The 24,891-nt window shown below is 33.1% G+C and overlaps 1 protein-coding gene and 1 pseudogene across 2 annotated transcripts; one reads left to right on the top strand and one right to left on the bottom strand.

Annotated features, from left to right (window-relative positions):
• The first annotated feature begins 514 nt into the window (after window positions 1–514).
• Window positions 515–2,606, top strand: LOC100798015 (uncharacterized; annotated as a pseudogene).
• LOC100796413 (myosin-4) lies at window positions 2,424–23,106 on the bottom strand. Of its 2 annotated transcripts, XM_003526018.5 has the most exons (39): window positions 22,914–23,106; window positions 22,712–22,840; window positions 22,464–22,610; window positions 21,488–21,633; window positions 21,229–21,385; window positions 21,058–21,116; window positions 20,228–20,384; window positions 19,923–20,072; window positions 19,675–19,811; window positions 18,926–19,072; window positions 18,735–18,836; window positions 18,335–18,392; window positions 17,456–17,557; window positions 16,584–16,621; window positions 16,362–16,488; window positions 16,101–16,274; window positions 15,805–15,936; window positions 15,168–15,277; window positions 14,565–14,625; window positions 14,281–14,458; window positions 13,563–13,768; window positions 13,107–13,226; window positions 12,917–13,015; window positions 12,004–12,225; window positions 9,796–9,935; window positions 9,465–9,576; window positions 9,226–9,273; window positions 9,047–9,139; window positions 8,624–8,794; window positions 8,377–8,529; window positions 7,193–7,369; window positions 6,167–6,304; window positions 4,833–4,903; window positions 4,603–4,702; window positions 4,477–4,533; window positions 4,336–4,392; window positions 3,586–3,666; window positions 3,423–3,505; window positions 2,424–2,979 (listed from the first exon to the last, which is right to left on the bottom strand). In XM_003526018.5, exons 1-39 carry the CDS (start codon window positions 22,917–22,919, stop codon window positions 2,859–2,861), a joined length of 4,566 nt encoding a protein of 1,521 aa, XP_003526066.1. In that variant the 5' UTR covers window positions 22,920–23,106; the 3' UTR covers window positions 2,424–2,858. The 2 variants fall into 2 exon arrangements, with proteins under 2 accessions (XP_003526066.1, XP_006581306.1); XM_006581243.4 differs by lacking the exons at window positions 22,464–22,610; window positions 22,712–22,840; window positions 22,914–23,106 and having other exon boundaries at window positions 21,229–21,414; window positions 21,488–21,625.
• Between the last annotated feature and the right edge of the window lie 1,785 nt (window positions 23,107–24,891).

Genomic DNA, 24,891 nt, shown 5'->3' with positions numbered 1-24,891 from the left:
TTGATACTCTCACTCACTCCTCGTCTTGTTCCATTAATGAAAGGCTTCCTAAAATACCTAATCAGAATATGCAAATATCCAACTCTATACTCCTTACTCCTTTAATTACTAATGAATAAATTAAATATCGTAACTAAATATTTTTTAGTGTGTCATAAACAACACATGATAAGTTAAAAATACAAAAAATAATAATTTTTTTAATATATAAAAAGTTGTGTTATTTAATGTTTAATTTAAAACTAATTTACAACATTTAATAAGATACACTTAATTATTCAAGTTTATGTGTTTATTGGCACACAATAAAGTTCTCCATATTAGATTTATTTGATGTTTTTGTATGTTTTAAAGTTTGAAGAGATTTTAAGGGTGAAAACAATGAAGACGTGTTTTTGAGGATGTGGATAAGGGCAGGCCTTTAGCCTTCCACACTTTGGCATTAATTAATTTAATGTGAGACTGAATAAAAGTAAAAGAAATAGAGTGTTAGGTTATCTTGCGGAATACTCTATTCATTAAAGTAGTTTGGATTTAGATAATTGTAGACTAAAATTATACATAAACAACGAAACATATAAAGGAAGACCACGCAATAGAGTGTGTTGTGTCTGTTCCTACCTCCTCATCTGACTCTCCTTTTCACTTCAGAGTTCAGAGTATGGGTGGCTTCGGCGTTTGGATGGAAGCATCGCCGTCGTTTGAGGTTGAAGATGATAACGAGCACTGCTCAACTTCCGCTACTTCGTCCATTGGAAACGACAGTGATGTGTTGTCGGAGACAGAGTGTGGTGAGAATGACAATGAGGCTCACAGTACTTATAAATGTCATCAACCTTTGGACACCATGGACTCTCTCCAACAGGTTCTTCCCATCAGGTTCTTCCCCTTTTTAGATCACACTTTCAAGTTGACATGTTTCAACAAAAAAAACACAGATTCTAATTTGATTTAATTTGGTGCACTTGACTGCCTAAATATGCTTACAACACGAGAGACACAAAGCTAAGAATTTTGCATCTTGATCTAGGTTGTCAAGGTGGAAACAATTGCATTGTATTAATTGGAACTGTTGAAACTATATGTGGCGAGTGTATGATTGATGGTTGAGTTGTTTCATGGACAGGAGGGGCATCTCAAAGTTCTATGATGGCAAGTCCAAGTCCTTTACGAGTCTGGCGGATGCTGGTTCTACCCCATCTGTCAAAGACATTGCAAAACCAGAGAATGCTTACACCAGGAGGCGTAGAAATTTGATGTGGGAAAAGAGTCGAAACTACCCTTTGAGAAGCAACAATGGTGGCATTTCCAAGAGAACAACAATAAGCTCGAGCCGAAGCACCGTGACTCTCGCGTTTGCCATCAACTATGACAGTAACAGTAGCTGTGCGAGCGAGGATTCATTTTCAAGCTCAAATCCGAGGTCACCTCCACCTCTTCCACCACTACATCCCCAAAATTGAGCATGCAGTTCAAGTACAGCTTCATCCTCTCCTATGCAGCACGGTTTCTCATCATGCTGGTCCTTTTCCTTAGCTGATATTCAAAATTGTTCCACTGCTGCAACAGTAAAGATGCATAGCTCCTCCCTGGGGAATGAAGCAGCTCATCCATCATAATAAACTGACTCATTAGCTCAACCGTGTTTTAATAACCACTTTAAATGAAATATTTTGCTCATGTGCTATTTGTCTATGCGAGCAGTAGGCTGCAGAGATACCAATAGTAGGTATTTAAATTTGATATATGGTTAACCTATCATACGGCCTCGGCAGACCATGCACTAACTACTTCCCTTTTGGTTTTAGTCCTTCAGATTTCAGAATTTTGAGACTCTCCATAGAAAGTAGAAACCCTATTCGTCAGAAGGCTTGCTACTGTTACCGTTAAGATAGGATAGGAAAAACAGAAATTAAGGCAAAAAAAACAAAAACCGTTGGTCGAAACATACGTAGACACTATATGTTAGGATAGGGAAAACATAGAAATTAGGGCAAAAAAAACAAAAACCGTTGGTCGAAACAAACGTAGACATTATATGTTAGGATAGGAAAAATATAGAAATTAAGGCAAAGAAACAAAAACCGTTGGCAGCTCGTCCTGCACCGTGAAGGCAAAAATAATGCCACAAAAAAACTCATTACACGCATCATACTCAATTGAAATGATGATATGCTCATCAGTCATTTTTCTCGCCCTAACCAAGATTTTCTCTAATTGGCAGCAGAACTGTGCGACACTTCCAAAATTAAACAATGGCATCCAAAGTCAGCCAAAGATACCCATAAGCTGATCTTCCATTACGAACTTATGTATAGCCGATCTTCTACCTTTTCAAAGGAAGCATCACCAGCATCACACTGCTGAATCATGAAGTTTGAAAGGAATAAAAAATGTAACTCGAAGACTGGAATTCATCAGCATTTTTACATCAAAGAATAAAACTTTTAATTTCTTTGGCCAAGGCTCTGATTACAATTGCATACCTACATAGAATATAACATAAAATTTAAATGATAAATACGAGAGACGATGGGCTGCAATAATAGAAGCAGCACGTCAAGACTATACTGTAGTCCTATCTTTAGATAATTACAGAGCTTGCTGGCTTAACTAAGTAACTCGGAGAGAAGTTACAAATCAAACAAAGAAAATCATTTTTTCTTCTCTGATTGGTAATTAATATCAACAGATTACCAAATGTATTTGGTGACAGACCAGTAAACCTGATGACAACTAAGAATGCCATCCACTTGAAGGGAAACATTTCCGACTGGGTTGTGTTGCCATTTAATTCCAGAGATCAAATGTTGAAGTTAAGTTTCAAGCAACGATCTTCCAATTGTAGTGCAGATCAATTACTTATGTAAAATAAGAAACTGGGCACAGGGATATTCACACAAAAATGCTGGAAGATCAATGTCATCAGTATTTATAGCAGGGATTGCCTTGTCTATGTCTTCAGCAGAAAAAGGAATGCTGCACAAAAAAAATTAAAAATTGAAGGTTAAGATGAGGGGATCAAAGCAAATGGAATTTCCAATAATACTATAGGTCCTATGGAAATATTTTACCGCAGGAAATGTCTAAAGAATCAGAGATTTATATTCTTGAGTAAGCATAGAAAATCCTACACATCAGTGACAATGTGGCAAATGTAGTTCTGTCAACCCAAAGAAGAATCAAGTATTCAATGCAATTTAACCTAGACATGCTACATGACATGATCAAATTAAGACACTAGATTCTGCTTTGTTTCAGAACCACATAAAAGGATTATTAGTTTATTACCAAGTAGGAAATTATAATTAAAACATCTTAGAAACCAAATTTGCTTTGTAGCATGCCAATAATTAGAACACCAATCACTTGCTAAAACTACAAGCAACTGAAAAGAACTTTGGTGGTTTAAAGCAAACTACCTCATATCATCATCCAACAAGAATGAATTAGAGGTCAAACTCTGATTGTCCTTGCTCACAATTTCCCTCATTTCACTAACTACCTGTTCACCATATGCAGTTCAGAACTCCAAGGAAATCACCATCATAAAAGTATTTTAAATCAATCTAAAACACAACTTGCCTCATTGGACACACTCTGGGTTCCATACTTGTCATCCCAGTACATGGTACTGATTCGATAAATTTGCCTAACAGTCAATGCCTGTTAAGAAGTGACTTGGAATAGGTTAACTTTTCTTTAAATTGTATTATTTCAGAAAAAGCACAAATGAGAATATTTCACCTGTGATGCATGTAAATAATGAGATACATATGAAACAACAAAACGAAAAAATAATAAATGGCATAAATATTTGGAAAGAAGGAAGCAAGTTCCTCCCTCCCAACACAGTGCATTGACAATCCAACTGTTACCCTGGTTTTCTTAGATATGTCTGGCATAAAAGACACCAACATATTTTATTGAAAGAAAATAATAATTTAACAAATAAATGAATCAATTACATTGGAGCAAATATTGACATTCACATGCAGGCATTTTATACTATTGGGAAAAACCCAAGTCTCACATCGGTTAAAGATAAAGCCATATAAGAATATATAAGTGAGGGGCAACCCTCACCCCTTAAGCTAGCTTTTGGGGTTGAGTTAGGCCTAAACTCGCATTATAAGAATCTAAGATGGTATACCCACAAGCCACAGGTCATGGCCATAAGTTGCTGTAATTGTATTCCCCAAAAATAAGCTTCAATTTCTCATGCATCTTAATGAAATGACGGAACTTAAAAAAATTGAGATTGAAAAGCTATTCAGTATCAATGTGTGATATAAGAGATGTTGCAATAATAAATACAATTAATGATAATCATACCGGACAAAGATCCTGCCGAATTTCTTCCAAAGATTTTTTCCTCTTCTGATGTATTACCTGTACAATTCAAACAAATGAAAGAATAAATATGGTATAGCAGTGCTATTTGAGACAAAAGTACAACTAAGGTAATGCTTATACCAGAAACCCAACAGCTTGTCTTATATAATTCAGCTCATGCCAGGACGTTCCTGCATACTGCACTTCAGAAGTACCTGGTTAAACCTTAAAACTAAAATCATGGAGTAATATCAAAGCTCGGTTTACCTCCTCTTTTGCATTTGCTATCCATTTCTCAAGTTCTGCGAGACCAGACTTTACATATTCACCATTTGAGAAAGTACAACATTCACGCCGCAACAGAAGGCTAAAAGATATTATGGGGAAATTAAAATAAAAAATTAGAGAACTGAACTACAGAAAATCAATTCAATAAACAAAGTGAGTTAGTGATTTGAGAAAACAAAAAATGCCATCTAGTAAATAGAGGTTTTTACCTGTTGAAGAGTGTAATATTGATGAAGGAAAAAACCTGAGTAACTAACTTGCGGATGAAGAAGGATGGTACCTGCACATAGGGTAAGAAAGGATGAGGGGGAAAAATAGATCATATTGAATGGTTGATACTTATTAAAACAGGCAGCTAAATTCATAAGCACAAAATATCATTAATCATTTCTTTGATTTCTAGCTAGGGATTATTTCGTTAATGTCTCTAGTCTGATTTGTAACATGTTACTTTTTGTTAAGGTTGCAATTCGTGGCCTGCATACAATAATATTTTGATTTGCTGTTAAAAAAAATTATTATTCATTTCTTTTTTGTTTTTTATAGGATCATTATTTATGTCTTTTCTAACAGAAATGTGAATTGATACTATGTTCTCAACTAAGTGTCTAACAAAGAAGCACTGGGTATCTCTGCTTTCAAAGAACTATACTATTTCAGCTCACCACACCAAAGCTTCAAAGTCAGATATAAAAGGTGGATAAGAAATCCTCAGACTAACGATGATGCAACAACAACAAAAGGAACAAGAAAACATAGTAATGCAGCATGCCAATCTCTTCAAAGATAACAAAGACACCCAACTAAAAAGACCACGAGAAGAATACTACAAAGCTAGATAAACAAAATCCCAAATGAATTCAATTGAAAATTGTCAATATTTTGAAAACCAACCCAGTCATTAAACCGATAAGAGCATCAGTTCAATAATAAATATTCTAACTGTGATTGAACCAATAATAATCAAATTAGTATTTTATAAATTTTAATATAATAAACTAAAAACAACATAAAATTGATAACTTCACAACATTAAAAATCACTTATGAATGCCAAAACTTATAACACTAACATTCAAAACTGTACACATAAAGTCAAATCAAATAAGACAACATTTTAGTTCAACAATACAACAATACCCATTAGCAATAGTAACATCTACAAATAGAAACAAAATAATTCATATAACAACATTCATTGAGGATGACTCCTTCATATTCAAATATGTTAGACATTTATAAAATAAAATAAACGAGTGTTTTGAAGAACTAATTAAACTGGTGGAACTACCAGTTTGCCTGGTTCAAGTCCAGTTTTCATTCAGTTCTTTCATGCTAGAACGGTTTTGGACAGGATGCTTGGCCAGTTTCTGGTTGGTCCGTTATAGTTTTGAATTTTGATAACCATAGTTCAAATAATGAAACCGTAATCATTTGTTTGGACATTCTGTCTCAATGTCCAAACAAATGATTACAAAGACGACAAAAAAAGTAGAGCACAGATCAAATGGTGACACCAATCAATACAAAAATAAATAACATACATGATTTGCACATAAGCGGCTCATGAGTGAATCCAAAAAATTGATGATGTTGTCCCATTGAGCAACGGGTGATTGTTGAGGAAGCCCACCAGGAGATCTAGATGATTTTCCACCTTGCACTCGACCCGTTTTAGGTGCCTAACCAGTATCATATATAATAAGAAAATTGATTTTGTAAAACATTATCTAAAAAACCAAGAAATTAAAGCATGACAACGACAAAAGCACTTTCGCACTAAGTGGGATTGGCTACATGAATCAAATAACACCATTGTGTTATAGCATAAAGCAAGTCCTCAAAAAGGGACGCTAAGATCTAAGTCCCATTTTAATGTAAATTTACAATTAAATTCCAATTTAGATATTTTTATCAGTTAATGTAAAATTATTAGTGCTGAGTTTAAACTTCATAAAAACAGAAAAAGTCTTCAAGAGATTATTATAAGGATACATAAAAAAAAATGATCAATTCATTTATAACTGCAAATATTCTATATATTAGTAACATAAGAATCTGAAATTAAGGAAAAATATATAGCAGCTGTTGAAAGACAACAATCCAAAGCCGTAAAATCATCAATGCAAGTAATGAGTAAAATTGGTTCCAAAAATGGAGGTTGGAAAATCACTTGGCAAAACAAAGGCATCTCTGCCAACCTCAACCATCACCTAAGTTTTTCCAACTCTCGTATTTAACAGCATCACGTAGTAGCCACAAGAAAGAAGTTAACCATCAAAATCAAAAGTTTGTTACCTTGTACAACCAAATGGTTTCTTTACATTCCTCTATAAACTCTAAACCTTAGCTTCCCACAACAAACATCTTACTATTGAACTTAAATTCAACTCAAGTAATGAAGTCAAGTCAAACAGTCATTAAAATTTTGATTCAAAATTATGGTTTAGAACTATAAGATTATAGTGGAACCAAGAATAAAACCACAATGATTCACAAAATATGACTTGCCAATTTAGTCGCACATTACTTGAATCCCCAAAATATCAGCAAGGAGTAAGAAATGCCACCTGAATACATGATCCCAGAAGTGGAGACAGATCCTTTTTCAAATTATCCCGTATAAGGCCAAAAATCTTCTCTACACAAGCAGTTAGTTGTTGTTTAAAAAGAATAGCTGGATATCTTGCCTCCACATGTGATGCACTATCATCATATCCAAGAAGCTTCAATGGAGACCTCATTCCCTGAAAATGGGAAGTCAAACTAAATAAGAATGTAGATAAAGAAAGCAGGGACTGGGAGACAACCAACTAGGGTGAAATGCAAAATCTGAAGAAGAAAAAAACTCATGGCACCAAAACCAAATAAATCAACAGATAAAAACAATGCAATAATCACACAACCTCTAAAAGAATCCAATAATGGTTACTTATATCATATATTGTCTCGAATAATAAGTAACTGAAAGTTGAATATATAACAAAATGATCAAATCATCAAACATTCTAAACAATGAAATAAATAGGTTGTTCTCCACTTTCTGCATCATTTAGCTTTCTCCTAGCAGCCATCATCAGCATAATGAGCAGAAGATTGTAAGAGAAAAAACTTTAGAAGGAAGAGCATTTTAGCAATAAGGGTTTCAAAAGTGTTGATAAAGTTGCAATCATTACAGGCTTTCTGTCCATGAAGATACTGCAATAGTACAAGTTGATCATTTGCTGATCCAGTATTCTGCATAGAATCATGGCACAGGACTGGTACTGGGAAGGAAATTAACACTGCAGAATTAAGGCTCAAGACCAGTAATGGGAAGGAAATTTGTATCTGGGAATTTTGTAAAGTGAAATGATAATTAGGTTTTGTCAAGTGTCCAGGATCAGAGCTGTTCAGAAAAAAAGTTTAAGTAGGATGTTAAAGATTCGCCCTACAAAGCTTATACCAGATATATGTCTAATTTGTTGGTTCAGCAGAAGCTGTTGCTCATTTGTTTCTACATTTCTGTTCATCTATTACTACTCATCTGGTAGCCTTTCAATGGAAACAGTCTCTGTCTAGCATTTGAGGTTTACTAGGACAGGGAAAAATTATGACAGTGTACTATCTATTCAGCTCTTTGGTGTATTTGCCCCATCAGAGAACTGCAATTGTTTGAACCAAGTCAAACATCACCCACATAGTAGAAGAAAAGCATTTCAAATGTGCAAGTAGGGGAAAAAATCTGATATCAATATTCAACTTGATAACTCACATTCCCTATTCGGCTGGTCAAGCCAGATGATCTGGTATAAAGTTGAGCAGTGGTTGTTAAAAAAACATTTGAATGCAAGTTCCTTTGCAAGAGGCATAGAAGTGCAGATGTATTGGACAGCCAATATGGCAAGACAATGTCATCGTCTCCAACCTGAAACAGATGCCACTCTAATGAACTAAATCTCATAAAAATTATAGAAGCATCCCACAATTCAAATACAGTACTATAAGAGCAAATTATTTACCTTAATGACATCATTAATTCCATCAACTATGTAATCAAATATGGCTGTCCGCTCAGATTCAAATGCATGCCAATGATGAAGACATTTGTATATGATACTAGCTGCCAGAGGTTTACCATTTTTGAACCCCAAATCCTCTTTGATGCACCTAGAGAGGAGTTCATAGTTATCCTGCACAACACATGGTATCAATAAGCCTATAGGGCACAATATTTGGCAAAATGCAAAGCACAGTCAATCCTAGCTTCTGATGAATATGTTTAGGTATAAAATTGATAATATATACATTTCATTCTTGTTTTGCACCACATTTCAGTTTTATTAGTGTTGTATCCATGCCTAAGTCAATTGATTCTTACATTTCCTACACTTTATGCAGTTATCTGAAGTCTGAGCACAACAGTGCTCAAGCGCAAATAATACCTGGTGCCTATCTGCTGTTAATTTTGATCGATGAGAGTCTGACAAGCCGCCACGTGTAATATGGGGAATAAGTTTTGTAGGTGTGGGTGATTCCTGCATAAAATTGCAGCAAAAGAAAAGCTATAATTGTGTTCAGTCATTATTTTCAACAGAAGAAGCCAAAAATCTAGGCATCTTACAAATGTGGGCTTTTGCTCGGTGCGGGGGGCTATCGCACTTGAGTATTTCTGTTTCAGAAAAGTAAATTGTATAGATTTTATTATACCAGAATTTAAATTTTCATCAACATTTGAAACATTTAAATTGGCTGTCTGGGAAATGAAAACCCAACCAAAGTTACAAATTAATAAGGAATAATGCAAAACAGCTTCTGTAAACATTAACTGATATCAACATCAATATGCATTTAGAAACTTACTTCGGATAATGACTTTGTCAAACCCCGATGGTTACTCTTAGGAGATACACTTAAGGCTTTCTGACGAAGCACGTGATTTTCATCCTCTAAACTTGATAGCTTTCCTTCAAGACTACATTAAAAATAAAATAGGAAAATGAGAATTACAAACAAAAAAACAATAGCCATTTAAGTAAACCACACTGCACATGAACCACCAAAACTTTTAACAAAGCTCAAACTCTAATAAAGGCAAGCAAACAAAACTTTGGAATGGGAAGATACAGCACCTTTGGTACTAAAACTAAATGAATTTGTAAAACAGGAAAAAGGAAAGCAGAAGAAAAGGCACCTTTTGACATTTTGCCCAAGTTCAGAACACTTATGTTCAAACTCCCTCATTTTCTGAATGGTTTTATCATGGTCTTTCCGAGCATTCACAAGCTCAAGCTCCAAAGCCGTGCTCTTCTTTTCAAAGGCATCCAATGAACCCTACACATGTCAGACAAGAAATCCTATGTAACAGAATTTATTAGAAAGGACAGACAAAAAAGAAAGTGAGATAGGGACGAAAATGGCTTGAACCATTCATTCTAAAAGCTTAAACTAATAAGTGAAAGCAAATGAATGATTTCATATCTCACACATGCCTTCAAGCAAGAGCCCTTTGAGTTTCAAGGGTAAACAGTGCACAAGCCCACCCTACCTCATGCAGAAGCTGAAATTAATCTTTTACCAACTTGGAAGAATAGAGACAAGGATCAAACTACAGACCACATGATCATAAATGCTCTAATACCATATCATGAACCAAGTCAACCAACTATCCTAAAAGATTACTTTGTTGGGTAAAAACATTTAAATGGTTTTATATGTAACTAGAGTAGCAACAAAGCCCAGGGAAAAAAAAAGGCAATCCAATCTGAACGTAAATGAATTAAAAAGGGAAAAAGAACTACCAAAAAATTATAGCAGAAGCCAACACATGTCCTATTTTGAACAGATTTTCAGTTACATACTACGGATAAAAAAAGTAGATATATCCTTAACCTAACAAATAAGATTATTATACGCTTGATGAAGATGTAGCAGCCAGCAAACGCAAGTACCATCCAACTAATTCTCTCCTAATCATACAAGGAAACTAAAAACATAAAAAAAAAAAAAAAAAAAATCAACACTCCATCCTTGTCCAACCATAAGCCTAGAACCTGAAGATGAACCAAGTAAAACCACTTTTGACAACCAATGAACCTAAAAATCAAGTGAAACATTTCACATTATATTATCCCATGCCATCTCACTCAAGTGAGAAGTAAAACCGAAACATTTTCACCCACTTTGGCCTTTAATGAAAAAATCCAAACTCAATGTTTAACCACTTTTTTGACCCAGCACAAACATTACACTTAGGCTCTCTACCAGTAACCCATCTTCAAATTTTTAAATCTAGCATATCCCACATCACCCATAACCACACCTCATTTTCTGCAAATTATAGCATGAGTCTGCATTAGAGAAGAAAATAGGTCAGACCATATTTTGGGGGCTTATGATCTATAGCCCACATCAGGCCTCGGGTAGATTTTGCCTATTCACTAAATATGTCAAGCCAAAACCTTTTTAAAACCTATTTAGTTAATTAGGCTAGACTTAGACGTCATCCAAAAAGCCTTTTAGGGCTAAGATACCAGGCTTTAAGAGTATACTTACTCGAATGTATTTTTTTTCTATTTAAATCAATACAAATAATACAATGATAATAATGTTATTGTATTAAATTTTTACTACAATTTTAAATTATAGGCTTAATTGCATTTTTTACCCCCAACTTTTTAATATTTGGCAAATTTTACCCCCCAAATTTTAAGAAACTTGTGAATTTTACACCAGCCATTTTTCCATTAATAAGCACACAAATTGAGGGTAAAATTTGCCAAAAAAAATAAAAAGATGGGAGTAAAAAGTGCAATTTTGTTAGGAGTAAAATGACAGAGGGTAAATTCCTCAAGTTTCTTTTAAGTTGGGGTTAAAGTTGGGGATAAGATGCACCAAATTAATTTGTTGGGAGTAAAATTCATCAAAAATTAAAAAGCTAGGGGTAAAAAGTGCAACTAAGCCTAAATTATATACCCATTGGTCTACTGGAAGACTTAAACTCGCTGGCTTAACTATACTTGTAATTAGCCTAGGTATGTTTGTAAATAAAGAAAGCTTTTAATAAGCTTTCAGGCCGATTTAGGCCTCAAAACAATGCTTATATAGGGTAAACAGTTCAATCTCAGGCCTTTAATTTGGGCAATAGGCCAGGTTCAGGCATTGTATAGCACAGCCCAGCCCATTTCTACTCCAATTTGCATACATCACACAGATTAAAAGGATAAATTCTTGCAGAAAAACAATGAAAATAGATTTGTGAAGTATTTCAAGCTAGATTCTAGACCACACAAAGAAGTTGAAAAATCTTGCCATATATTTGCATAGCAAGAATAATTGAAATTCATATGTATTGTCAAAATCAAACAAACTCAAATGAACACAACTATTCAACATCAAGCACCTTTAATAGAGAATTTTCCTTTCGCACTTCATCCATTGCAACTAGCTCTCTTTCTAAAGCGGATTTTTCCTTTACTGACAATTGCAACTGATTTTGCAAAACTGCATTTTTGTTGCACTCATTAATTGTTGCTAGTTTAGCTGCATCTAATTCAAGATTCAGAGCATCTACCATCTTCTGTAGCTTGAAAATCTCAACATGCTTAGCCTCTTCATTAGAAACCTGCATGACAACGAAGAATACATTATCACAAGTTCCCCAAATCTCACCTGTATAAATCAAACTCTTTCTTTAATATAATCAAAGTGAACTGATGGACAGTACACACTGTTGGTCTAAAATTCAGTCAGCAGAGAAATTAAATGACAGAAAATTTGAAAACATAAACCAATAATTTACAGAAAAAATGGCAATTATGCATGAGGACACATTTTTTAATAAAAGAAATTCTATTGGAGTTATAAAGATAAAACAATAAAAAGATGGAGGAAAAGAAATTCCCATACCAGAAAACAAAGCCAAAACAAATATACAAATCACAACAAAAATCATGAATTGTCAAGTTAATTTTTGAATTGTGAATTATAAATTGCATCAAATCATAAGACTCAGAAACAATGAAAATTTGCTTGAAATATATAGTGTTAATTGGATAATTTTAAACTAAGAATTGACAAAACAATTTAACCATTACCAAAAAAGTCATGACACAGAAATAACCAGGTGCACTCATAAGTCATAATCCACTGCATGTCAAAAAACATATGCATGACATTAGCAAAAGAAAAGCTTATTCTTTTTCAGAACGTGGCGCAGCAACAAAATAAAATGTCAAAAAACACTCTTTCGTTTACAAGGAATCAAAATTGAACACAACCAAGCCATAACATCTCTTTCTTTTCGGAAGTAATACCCTTATTTTCTTCTCAAGATGCAAACGCCATGTAAGCTCTTCCAATTGTTTCTCAAGTTTATTCTTAGCTAAACGCAAGGCTCCAGCTTCATTAGCCTCCTAAAAAAGATAAATCAAAAAACAATAAGGTAGTGAGAACAACTTCTACTTGATTCTCTCCTCCACCTGGAAAAAAGAAAGAAAACCTCACTTGTTTAAGTCTGCGAAGCTCTCTTTTTGCTTGTTTACACCGCCAAAGGCATTGTATTGCTACAATTGAATTTTGATGTTTTAGGAAGGCAGACCGAGCCTTGCACATCCTCCAATAGACCTATATATCAATGGTACGTATTATAAACAAGATAATACATCAGAATCCATCTTGCCAACCAAATAAAAATGGCAAGTAATTGAAAGTAATGCAGGGAACAATTGAAAACAAATAATGCATTATTATGCTTATAAACATGAATACATGAGAGATGAAACTAAAAAATCTACAAAATAATATTTTACACAATCAGTCAAAATTACACACAAAAATAATTCATTAATTCAATGCTATAAGCAGAATATGCAAAATGGAATGAATATATTAAAATGAAGAACATGCCATTGCTTCGACATTTTAAAGGATATGATACAACTCCATCTCTTGATAAAATACCTGAATAGAAGTGGCAGCTTTGTGTTCTTTTCTATGCAGGAATCTTTGCCGAGTTGTGAAACCACGAACATTGGATTGTACAATAATAGCAGAATAATATAATTTCACATAAGCATGCCTCATCAGACACATACGGATATATTTCTGAATGGAGATAGCTGCTGCTGTCTCCCGTTTAGAAGCATATATCTTTCGGCCAATGCATCCTATAAGAAGAAAAACTGATGAGGACCAGGACAATTAATTGATTGGGTTCCTCTAAAGTGAAGTGCACTTGGAAGATAAAGTGTAGTTATAACCATTGATTATAAATCAATGGTTGAGATTGTGATTAAATACATGCACATGTAAAACAAACTATGACGCTATGAAAAACACGACCATTGATTTTCTAATTAATATTTATAAAAGACATACAAATATATTTCTGAACGACAATAGTTGTTACTGCTGCGCCATCTCCACTTTAGAGGAGTTAAATCCTACATACAGTTTAAAGATCCTAAATCTACATGAGAAATGCTTGCACTAACAATGATCGTTTAGTTCATGAAGTTCTAAAAGGGCCAATGGCCAATGCAGTACAAATCAAGCACATTTTAAGTCATTATATTCAATAAAAAAAATCACAACTGGCATATATTTATTGACCATAAGTTTTAAAAAGTAATTAAAGGGGAATTAATTTATATTTTTATTAAATGTCAATAAAGCTGACCCCTGCAGCATGCTTGAATAGAAAGAGCAGCAGCTTGGATTGAGATGAAATCCCGGCGCGCAATAAATGTCCGCAGTCGACGCTGAATACACTTTGCAGCATTGTCCAAAACTTCCGCACGTCTAGAGTCTAAAATGCAAATTTGACCAGCCCTGAGAAATACCTTGGTCCTACCTAACTGAACAGATAAAAAAATCAAAATATGACCAACATAAATTCATTTATGCTTTTACACCCAAGTTTTTATGAACAACAGCAGTATGCATGGGCCCAAAGAAGAACACCTGAAAATTCTCAAGCTTTAGCTTTTGCAATATTTTCAGAGTTACAGCTTTATCGTCATAACTGTCAACACAAAAAGTATAAGCAAACATTGATGAGAAGTGAAATAATTATCAAATAAGAAGCTTCTATTGCTTCACTTGCATTCATATAAATAAAATGCATGTACAGTCAATACAAAATGATCCAATCAATGCCACAAGGTAAAATTTCTACAAACAAGAACATTTTCCTCTACTGAATGAAAAGGAAGAATCACAAATTTAAAAAGATGTAAAACCAGCTTGCTTTTTCTTTTTCATTTGTTTCAGTAAATTAAAACCACCAATAAACATGGAATTATCATAACCAATATTTTTATAACAAGATCAAGTTGGCTATTTCAAGAAGATAATTGAACTGGCCCATGATATGTCCACGTTTACAAGTAGAACAACTTTTGCATTAATTGTTTAATAACCAAATAAACCAGCCAATCTAGGAGTAAATCAGAGAAGCAAATCCAGGTTTTATGGGAGTAATTCAAAGCTTCCCACTTCACTTTCAAAAATAAAAAGATCATGTAATTATAGAGTTAAACTGTTATATAAATTAACAAGATTCACCTTCCATCCATAAATTCGGGAGCTATTAGTCCAAAGCGATCCACAAACTCTGAGTAAATCCTTCGAGTGGGGTAACCTGCCAGACTTATTCTAACAGCCTCAAGGACACCCTAAATAAAATATGGCCATGAAAAGAAATATTAATAAATGATACCATGCTAGGAAGTAAATCTAGATGACAAGAAAAAACAAGATAATTATGGCTGCCTCATTAGTATGAAAATTTGAATAAAGCCCACGTCAATTTTTTTATGCATGTACACATGTTGATGGAAGTCTATTAATTTATATTAAAAAGGAAAATAAATTAATAATAGATAATATAAATTAAGAGGGGGAAACAAAATGACATTCAAATAAAACTGAGTGCCATTAAAAACCTTTCAAATTATTTGAGCAGGAAAAATTCAATGCACTAAGACAAAAGATATTCGCCACCATTAAAAGGAAAAACCACAAAAGTAACCTTATCTGTACAGTAACATTGGATAAAACTATAAAAAACTTATTTGACTGACAAAGAAATCAGCAAACAGCAATCAAGGAAACAAATTTAACATTTGGCATACTGGCAATGTGTCTTTACAACTTTAGATGAACAGTAGTACTAAAGGAGTTAGAATATCTAACTACTGACCCCACAGCGTAATTGGTGTATGACACTAGTATTCTCAAACTTTTGTGGTCGATTCAAAGAATTCGGCTTGACACATCGAATGTAATGAGGCTCTGTTGTGTTAAGCGTTTCCATGAGTGATTGAAGTTGTTGCTGAAGTCCCCATCACCAGTGTCACATACAGGACATGAAACAGGAAAAGATCAACAACATAAAATTATTGACCAAATACTTTAGCCTCCTATACTATTTTGTTTGTTCATTATAATGAATCCCCTTAAATTCAGTAACTCACAAAAGGAAATATATATTCAAACCTTAAACCTGGAAGCCACAGAAGAAAACTTGTATGATGACCTTGAAGATTCCTCTGCTAGCAAAGGAAAAAGAGCCGACACAAAGGGGCATTTTGAAGAGGATAATAGATTGCAATGTTCTACGACTACATAATCACGATTTTTCTCTAAGAAGGTGTTTGTATGATAAGTGACCTACATAAAAGTATTGGAAGATATACCATCAAAATATTTCATTTTCAAAACAAGAGAAAGTACTGCAAGTCTGCAACACTGGATTACCTTTCCAGCATAATGAGAAAGGGTAAAATCTGTTTCAGAAAACTTCTCCTTTTCTAGCCTAGGGTGTGACAGGAAGTGCTTAAACAACTTGGTTGAGAATGTTTCATGCGTTGATTTTGGAAACATGCTGAAAGGAAACAAAATCAGGATTAAAGATAATTTGCAAGAGGGTAATGTATGAATAAATATACACTAATTCAGGTTAAATAACTTAAATTGTACCAAGCTTCATCTAACAGAGCAATAATACCAATGGGTTTCTGCAAAAGAATGAACCAAGTCAATAAGATAATGCAATTCAAAGGAAAAAAAATTATTTGTACATAACAATGATAAAAGCAACAGAATTTAATTTCCAAATGAAGCTACATAATATTCATTAGGCATGATTATGGTTAAATAAATCCTAGATGTGCAGATCTTAACAACTTATCCTTTAAAAGAACCCAGTCCAACATTTATTTCCAATATTATGTCAAAAATCATATATATGAGAGATCCAAACATTAGACCAAAAGCACAGAATAAGACAAAAAGGATTTGATTTAATGTGGTCAAGTATTTGCTTTCTATTAGAGAGAACTAATCTATATACCACGTGTACCCTAGAGTAGGTCGATCAACCAGCCATATGTAGTAGTGCTGTAGTGTAGCCTTTATTTTCTGATTTCAGTTGCCTGTCACTTTCAGCCAATTTTAACTAGCAAGTTAGTTAGGCTTACTGTTTTACTAGAGTCAATACTTCTGATCCTCTGTAGATAGAGACTCAACTGATTTTAATTTAGTTTTTCTCTTATCAATAAAATCAGAATTCTCTCTACTTGTGCTCTTTTCTTCTGGCTTGGTTTATCAATGTCTAGTACTTTCTAAATTCTAATCAAATTCTCCTTTCAATTTCAGTATTTTGATCTACTGTAATAAATTGACAAAAGACATAATTTGTTCACAATTCTTTAGGCATCAACATTTCAGACACATGTATTAACCACATATTATGTGTGAAACAAGCAATCCGTTTGAAATGGATAATACTACATGGGAACATAGAAACATGGAATCAAAAAGCTCCAGCTAAAGAAACAATTTAATAAAACCTTTTCAATCAAATCTAAAACATCTTGGTTGTCAATAAATTCAATGTAACTCCAGTTGATTTCTTCTTTGTTGTATTCTTCCTGCTCCATCTTGAAAACATGCTGGAAGAAATGACAAGCAACAGACAAGTTATAAGAAAATTTAAAAATAAAAAATAAAAAAATCCACACACTCACATTAAGACACCTAGGCATTGAATGTGTTCGGAAAGATAATTGGGTAGCTTCTAATTAGTCAAGTAGCTTATTTGACAAAAAATAAGCTACTAGAGGTGTTTGATTAGGAAGCTATTTTGAAAAAGTTACTAACTTAAAATCTCTAATTTCATAAGTTAAAGACTTGTTTCAATAACAGGCTGTAGGATATGATAGGATACATTATCCTATTTTGTTTTGATCGGTTGTTTGGTACACCAACAAAATATGATTATATTATCCTACTACATATTCTATCTTGTTGGTCCATTGTAATTTTTATCCTACAAAAGGAGTTTGGTTAGGAAACAACATAGAACAGTATGTTTATAAAAGAATTATATATAATAATATAATTTATACAGTACTATATCCATCCCATTATAAATGTCGTGTAAGAAAAAAAAATTGTCTCAATTATACCTTACCTAACAACAACAACAACAATAATAAATTTTTATGCATAAAATTATTTAATGTTTAATTATATATAGATTAGCATATCCATGCCATTTTATATGTATCAAAATTTTACCAAACATTTTCAATCCAATCAGGTAACTTGTCAACTTGCAGTTTTGAACTCCATACTTTTGACTCTAGCTTTCAACTAATTATAACAAACAAAGCTAACTTGGTGAAAGCGAACTAACATATAATAAATATAATAACAAACTTGTATACCTGATTAAAATGTTGCTGGAGCTTTTCATTTGCAAAATTGATGCAGAATTGCTCAAAACTGTTTAAGGAAATATAATTGTATCAAAGGGAATCATGTCAACAAAGACACCAAATTAAAATAACAGCAGCAGAAAAAACAATTCAATAATCAAAACACAGTAGGAAAAAAAAATCAATAGATGGTACTAGTCAAACTCAAATGTCGGAGCACAATTCATTTTTTCTACTAGTGGATGTACTAAAATTTACAAGAGCACTAGAGAAGTGGAAAGTATTTAGAGTAATACATGCCAGACCCATGCACCAGGATAACCCACTCACTTCAAGTTTCCACAATGCATATAACCCGAAAAAATATGTATTCCTACTCCTCAGAGATATTTAATTGACAACGAATTACCTATTATCCTTAAAACACTCAAAACCATATATATCCAAAACTCCAATTTGCTTCTGGGAATTGATATCTTGCCCGACAGAACCATTGATCTTATCAACAAGCCTGGTAGAACAACAAATAATTAGTATGTTCACCCCAATATGTGCATGATAAAAAAAAATCAATCAATTCACCACTGTCCATAAGCATACCAATCAAACAGACGAGCATAGACAGTTTTTGCCAAAGCATCCCGACCAGCAACAGCAGCATTACAGTCAAGAGCTTTGATGATATTTCCTTCTCGGGTTTGTATTGAACGGGTGCATAGTGTTGCTAGCAGTAGGTTCAAATCACATCTAGAGATTGAAAATTGGCAGCCATTCCATTAAGTTTAAAAGAGGATGAAAATTGAAAACTTATATAAAAATTATGTCTAGTCATTACATGTTAAGAAAAACAAACAAGTAACCAACCATCCATCTCATTTTGGTATTTTTATCATTTTCTCAAAAGATACAAAAATATGCGCTAGCTGCACTACCTGTTCACACAGAAATCGAATCTCTCACAGACTAAAGAAACCAATGATAATTATTCTAAAGCTTAGTCTCTTTCTTGGACATACCAATTCTGAAGACTTAATACTACCTTTGCAAAGTCAATACCCAATAGTAGTTGAAAACTCTATTCGGTACACACCTTAGCATTTCCTAGTCATTTTTGCACCATTGTATTGTACACAAATTTTATTATCCCCAGACTTCCCTGGCATGTTTTAGTTTTCTACACTGTTCATGCACCCTACTTAGTCATATTATCAAATTCTTTTATAGAAATAAAATGAACATTAAAAAAATAAATTAATTTGAAAGAAAATGCAAATGAGGAAAATGAAATTAAACCAAGTAAAAATATAAACCATGTAAGTTAAATAATGTTCCAAACATAAATCACCTGCCTGAAAAGATTAGCAGCCATCTGCAAATGAAATCTTGATTTCTCATCTTTTATTACTGACGAGTCATGCTCTTTTCCAGGAGAAAATTCAACGTTTCCCAAATGTAAAATTGCAGCTAAGGTGGAAAATATGGCTTCCTGATAATAAAAGAAAGTATAACTATGAGTAAAGGATAGCCAATCAACAAAAATTAACCAAAACAGCATACAATAAAGCAAAAGATACACTAATGGGTAGCATCATTATACCTGATCCTCGTGACTTATGCCAACAATATCCATTGCTCTCCTCGTCTTCATGTACTCTTCAGCACTGCTTACGCCATCTAATTCATAGACTTTACTTTGATTCAAATAGTGGAAGTGGCTTGGCTTTCCCAACTTATACTTCTCTACATCCTAAAAAAGAAGCATTCCAATAACAAGGTATAACAATAACAGGACATACTGAAAACAGTAACATGCACATGCACAGTGCAAAACATAGCTTTCTACTGCATATTAACACCTAAATATATAATCAAATAAATACTTCACCGAAGACTGAAATATACCCTTTCAGATGCGCACAATTGATAAAAACAGTGATAATTTCTTTCTGGATCTGTTATCTGCACTACTCGTGATCTTTCTAGTAAGTAAGTTCTAATTGCGGCCCCAGATATTCTACCATTTGAATCAAATTGAATTTCAACAAACTTCCCAAAACGGCTGCAACCAGAAAAATAGAAATGACATGAGCCAATGAACAAGAACAATTTCAATGGAAGAGTATTTGACGTGCTAAACTGTAATTACTGTTTCATTAAAATGTAAAACCCAGTTAAAACATCCATAACAGAGAACCAGATTATCCATTACATGCACATATTTGAAAATCAAAATTATGTTACAAACTTAGGTAGTATTCTTCCATTTCACCCACTTAAACCTCAGATGTTAATCACAAACATCAATACATCACCATTCCTACTTTCAATCCTTCTGAATCTAATTCCTAGGATATACCAAGGGTATCAGTTTCCTACGATGTCACAGAATTCTCTTCACACTTGCATATTTTAAGATTTTATGCTACAATGGTGCAGTCACAATTCACTATGCTAGCAAATCTGGGTCCCAAAAATATCTGGCACTCCATGAAAATGGCACTTCTTTGGGTACATAACTACATTTCCATTAAGTCAACTTTGGTTTTTGGATGGATTGGATATTAGACACAATTACTACACATAGCATGCTTTAGTTAATAAAAACATAAGAAAACATCATAAGATAGCCCAAAGAAAAATTATAAGTCTATTTCTTATATCTAATTGGGAAGTGAAAATAATTAGAGATTGGCAGAAGATGTAAACTACAAACTATAAAGAATCAAGTTTACCTTGAATTGTCATTCCAGACAGTCCTTGCATTTCCAAATGCCTCTAAAAGTGGATTCGACTGAATCAAGCAAAAAGTGAAATTATTATCCCCTATTGATGCCTAAATTAAAATTAGAAGTGAACTAATTGCCAAACATGTGATCCATTGAATTCAAGAATAGCCAGCCTACTTCAAGAACTTGTTGTTCAACTGTTCTATCATCACCAGCAGCACGCCCACCAACAAAGGTAAGGTATTGCATAATCAATTTTGTTGTCTCAGTTTTCCCAGCACCACTTTCACCACTGACCAAGATAGACTGGCTTTGTCCTCCATTCATCATTGCTCTAAATCATGCCCAACAAAAATTCACTAACTTGCAAAATGAAAAGGCAAGTAGTAAATATGACAAAAAATCAAATAATATACAAAACAAAATGCATACTAACCTATAAGATGCATCGGCAACAGCAAATACATGTGGACTAAGCTCACCAAATGGAGCTCCCTTATACTGCTCCATCATATGGATATCATACAAATGAGGAAGCTTTGTGAATGGATTAACAGCTATTAAAATGCTCCCTGTATACGTCTAACAAAGAAAAACAAGTCATGCAAAAAGCATAAAATAGTACAGAATGCAATGTGAAGGATAAGCATAACAGTCCCCAGAAAAATAATATATATTAAGTAAATTTCATTAGGGGATATTGCCAAAAGGCAAATGACAGTGTTAAAAGCTACTGATTATGTATTAATTTATATATCAGTATTGGCTACCTGGTCAGGTAAGTAATGCGCCTGAAATGAACTACCAAAAAAGCTCTCTTAAATGAAAGCACTAATTATTTAACTTCATACATAAACAGAAAGTGACAACAAAGCACATATGTCAGCTTATGGCATGTCAATCGTTCAAATACCAGCAGAGTGTGAAGTGACTAAAACTCTAAAAGCAGTAGTACCATAACCAAACAAAATTTTCCAGTAATAATAAGAGTTTAATTGTCATGCAATGTCAATATAAAATACTTTACACTACTGATCAATCAAAAGCCATCAAAGGGATGAAATTTAAGATAGTTTTTTCAAAGAGATTAATTTCTATGAACTGTCAATTTTAAAAAATTTAGTTTAAAAAACCTGTACACTCTCAATGCATTTCAATTAAACTCTAATAAGCAATAACAAATCTTACATTGATAATATAGTACAGAAAGTTAGATTTCATTTCACCAATGTGTCAATCCTCTAATGCCAACTCGGCTCACCAAACACCATTAGACATTTTCAATGTCACACAGCACAATAACACAACTATAATCTCACGTTCATCTCATCATCAACAAATAAGGACTGAGAACATGAAAAAACCCTAATTGTCCACATAGATACCAACAAATTCATTCAATAAACACTCACATAAATATCGTTCAGCGAATATCTTCTTCGGAGATTGTACAACACCCCCGGCTCATTCAAGTAAGCCAATCTCGTCATATCTTCGACTCCGCCATGCTCTTCTTCATCTGCGTCCCGGGGAAACACGTTCTCCGGAAGAGCAACAACCTGCAAAACAAATCACCTCACAGATTCATCATCCGAATTATGCACGGTACAGCCATTCACACACGCAAGCGGCGAGAATTAGGCAGAAACAAAACTCTCACTTTCTTGCCCGAAGCGGTAGCAACAGTAACTTTATTTCCGGAAGATTCGAGTAGTTCAGCAGGAATCCAAGCGGAATCTCTGTCGTGGACCCAAACCTTGGTGCCGTGGCGCATATTCGTGGTTGGTTCCTGCAAAGGAGAAAATGGGGGAAGAAGAAGAGGAAGAATTCGAGAGTGAAATCCAAGAGATAGAGTAACTTACTGGCATGAGGTAGTTCTGCTGAAAATTGGGGTTCCCGCCCTATCGGCTATGGACTATGAGTCAAAAATGGCGAAACTCTACCATATTTATATCCTAGTCGACACGTCACCACCGTACTCAGTGCTTTTCTTCCGCTTTTCACTTTGCGGTTTGCTTTACCGTATCCTCTTCCCCCCCTTTTTTTTTGTTGCCACGATCAAGGCCGGACCAAATTACTGTCATAAAAAAATATTTTTATCATCAGATGAGTAAGTTATAATTTTTTTTATTCATAAGAGTTTACGACAAATATCATTACAACAATTTATGCATTTTGTCCCATAAATTAAACTAAAATCCCTTAATAAATACATTTTTAAAAATTAATGAAATTTATTTTTCACAAATCCTACGAAAATAATGTTTACATTCATTTTTCTTATAGGATGTGAATTCAATCTTTTAATATTAAGGATTTCTCTAATAATGTTATCCTTTATAACATACATTGATATTTTTTAATAATCAATATTTTTAATATTCAAGGTTTTCTTTGTTTTTATTTGAAAAATGTTCATGACTTTAATAATTAATGACTATATTTAAAGTATTTTTAATTTAAATAAAAATGATGTTATGATTTAACATTTATAATTCTTTAATTCTTTTTTAACATATGAGATAATTTGGTTTCTTTTAAATCTTTAAAAAAAATTCAAAAGCTATGTTACATGAGATATATTAATAGATGCTTTTTGAGTTTTTATTTTTGGAAAGACTCATATAATTGTTATAATTACTTAATTATTATATTTATTTAGTTTTCTCGTGGCAACAGAATAAACATTATTTTATTCGTGAAAATTGAAATGTTAATATTTTTGTAAAAAAAAATATATAAAATTTCTGAATAGTCATTATCCATTAAAGCTTAATATAAGTATTTAAATTGATTGTAAAAAAGTCAAAGATACGGTTAATACAATTAGTATAAAGTAAATTTAATGAAGAATAACAGTTATATTTTTTCTATCATAAAAAAAAAACTATATTTTTTTTACTGAATGGGCATACATGCAAATTGCAATCATATATCTCTCATCTTCCAAATTGAAAAGTTACAGTCAAACTCCTTATTTGATAGAAGAGAAATGAGAAAAAGAAAAAAATATGGCACCTATTACCTCTTTTGTCTAATGTGAGAAAAAGGGAGAGAAATATATCCTTGCATCCTATTTTAGTGCATTATCCAGTGTCCTGTCTACTACAATTATCCTCTCAAAAAAAAATCTACTAGACATTATTGGTAATAAAAAAATATATAATTGTCCATTTAATAAATTTTATTTTCTTTCCCTTTATTTCCTTTCATATTTTTCTCATATCGCTTCTTAAGAAAAAATAAATATCTTACCTCTTTCCTTCTATCAAATTCTTTCTTATCATTTTTCTTTTTTAAACCAAACAAAAGTAGAAAACAGTGATATCATTTTTTTCTAACAAATATAAAAAATCTCATCTCATTTTATAAAATAAAGGAATGGAATCCTCAATCCAGGCAACATAGACGTAATCTTTAGAAGTGTATTACTATTTTTATATTTATATTTGATGTTACTAATACATTCTCACTATAATTTTTAAATAAATTTTACTGTAACTTTTGTATTAATAAGACTCTAATATTTTTAAACACAGTTTACCTGCCGTACACTCAACTTTTTCTTTTTCTTTGAATTTTTTTATCAGTAAAACAAATCGAAACAAATGCCATTCCCATCGACGTATAAAGGAAGCAAAGGACAGTTTTTTTTTTCTTCCTTCAGTTTTGTTTCTCCTTTCCTTTACGCTTCAATCCTTTTTAATTTTCACCTTTTACTCCACTTGTTAATTTGGTAAGAGATAAAATCATTAAAAAAAAGTATACATCACTTTTCAGTACAGTTTTACTAATAAAAGTACAACATTAATTCATAATTTTTTACCCAAAGTTATTCGT

The sequence above is a fragment of the Glycine max genome, chromosome 6 (genome assembly GCF_000004515.6).
Source record: "Glycine max cultivar Williams 82 chromosome 6, Glycine_max_v4.0, whole genome shotgun sequence".
Lineage (NCBI taxonomy): Eukaryota > Viridiplantae > Streptophyta > Magnoliopsida > Fabales > Fabaceae > Glycine > Glycine max.
The sequence above is the reverse complement of the archived record's forward strand: the minus strand, read 5'-3'. Positions and strand labels throughout refer to the sequence as shown.

What these genes read in the sequence shown, in the direction of transcription:
- LOC100796413 (XM_003526018.5), bottom strand. An exon ending in TTTTAGATTTGATTGAAAAG is followed by an intron (nt 16,622 to 17,455) that starts GTTTTATTAAAT and finishes ATTCTTTTGCAG; the next exon opens with AAACCCATTGGTATTATTGC. An exon ending in CCGAGCAAAAGCCCACATTT is followed by an intron (nt 9,140 to 9,225) that starts GTAAGATGCCTA and finishes AATTTTATGCAG; the next exon opens with GAATCACCCACACCTACAAA.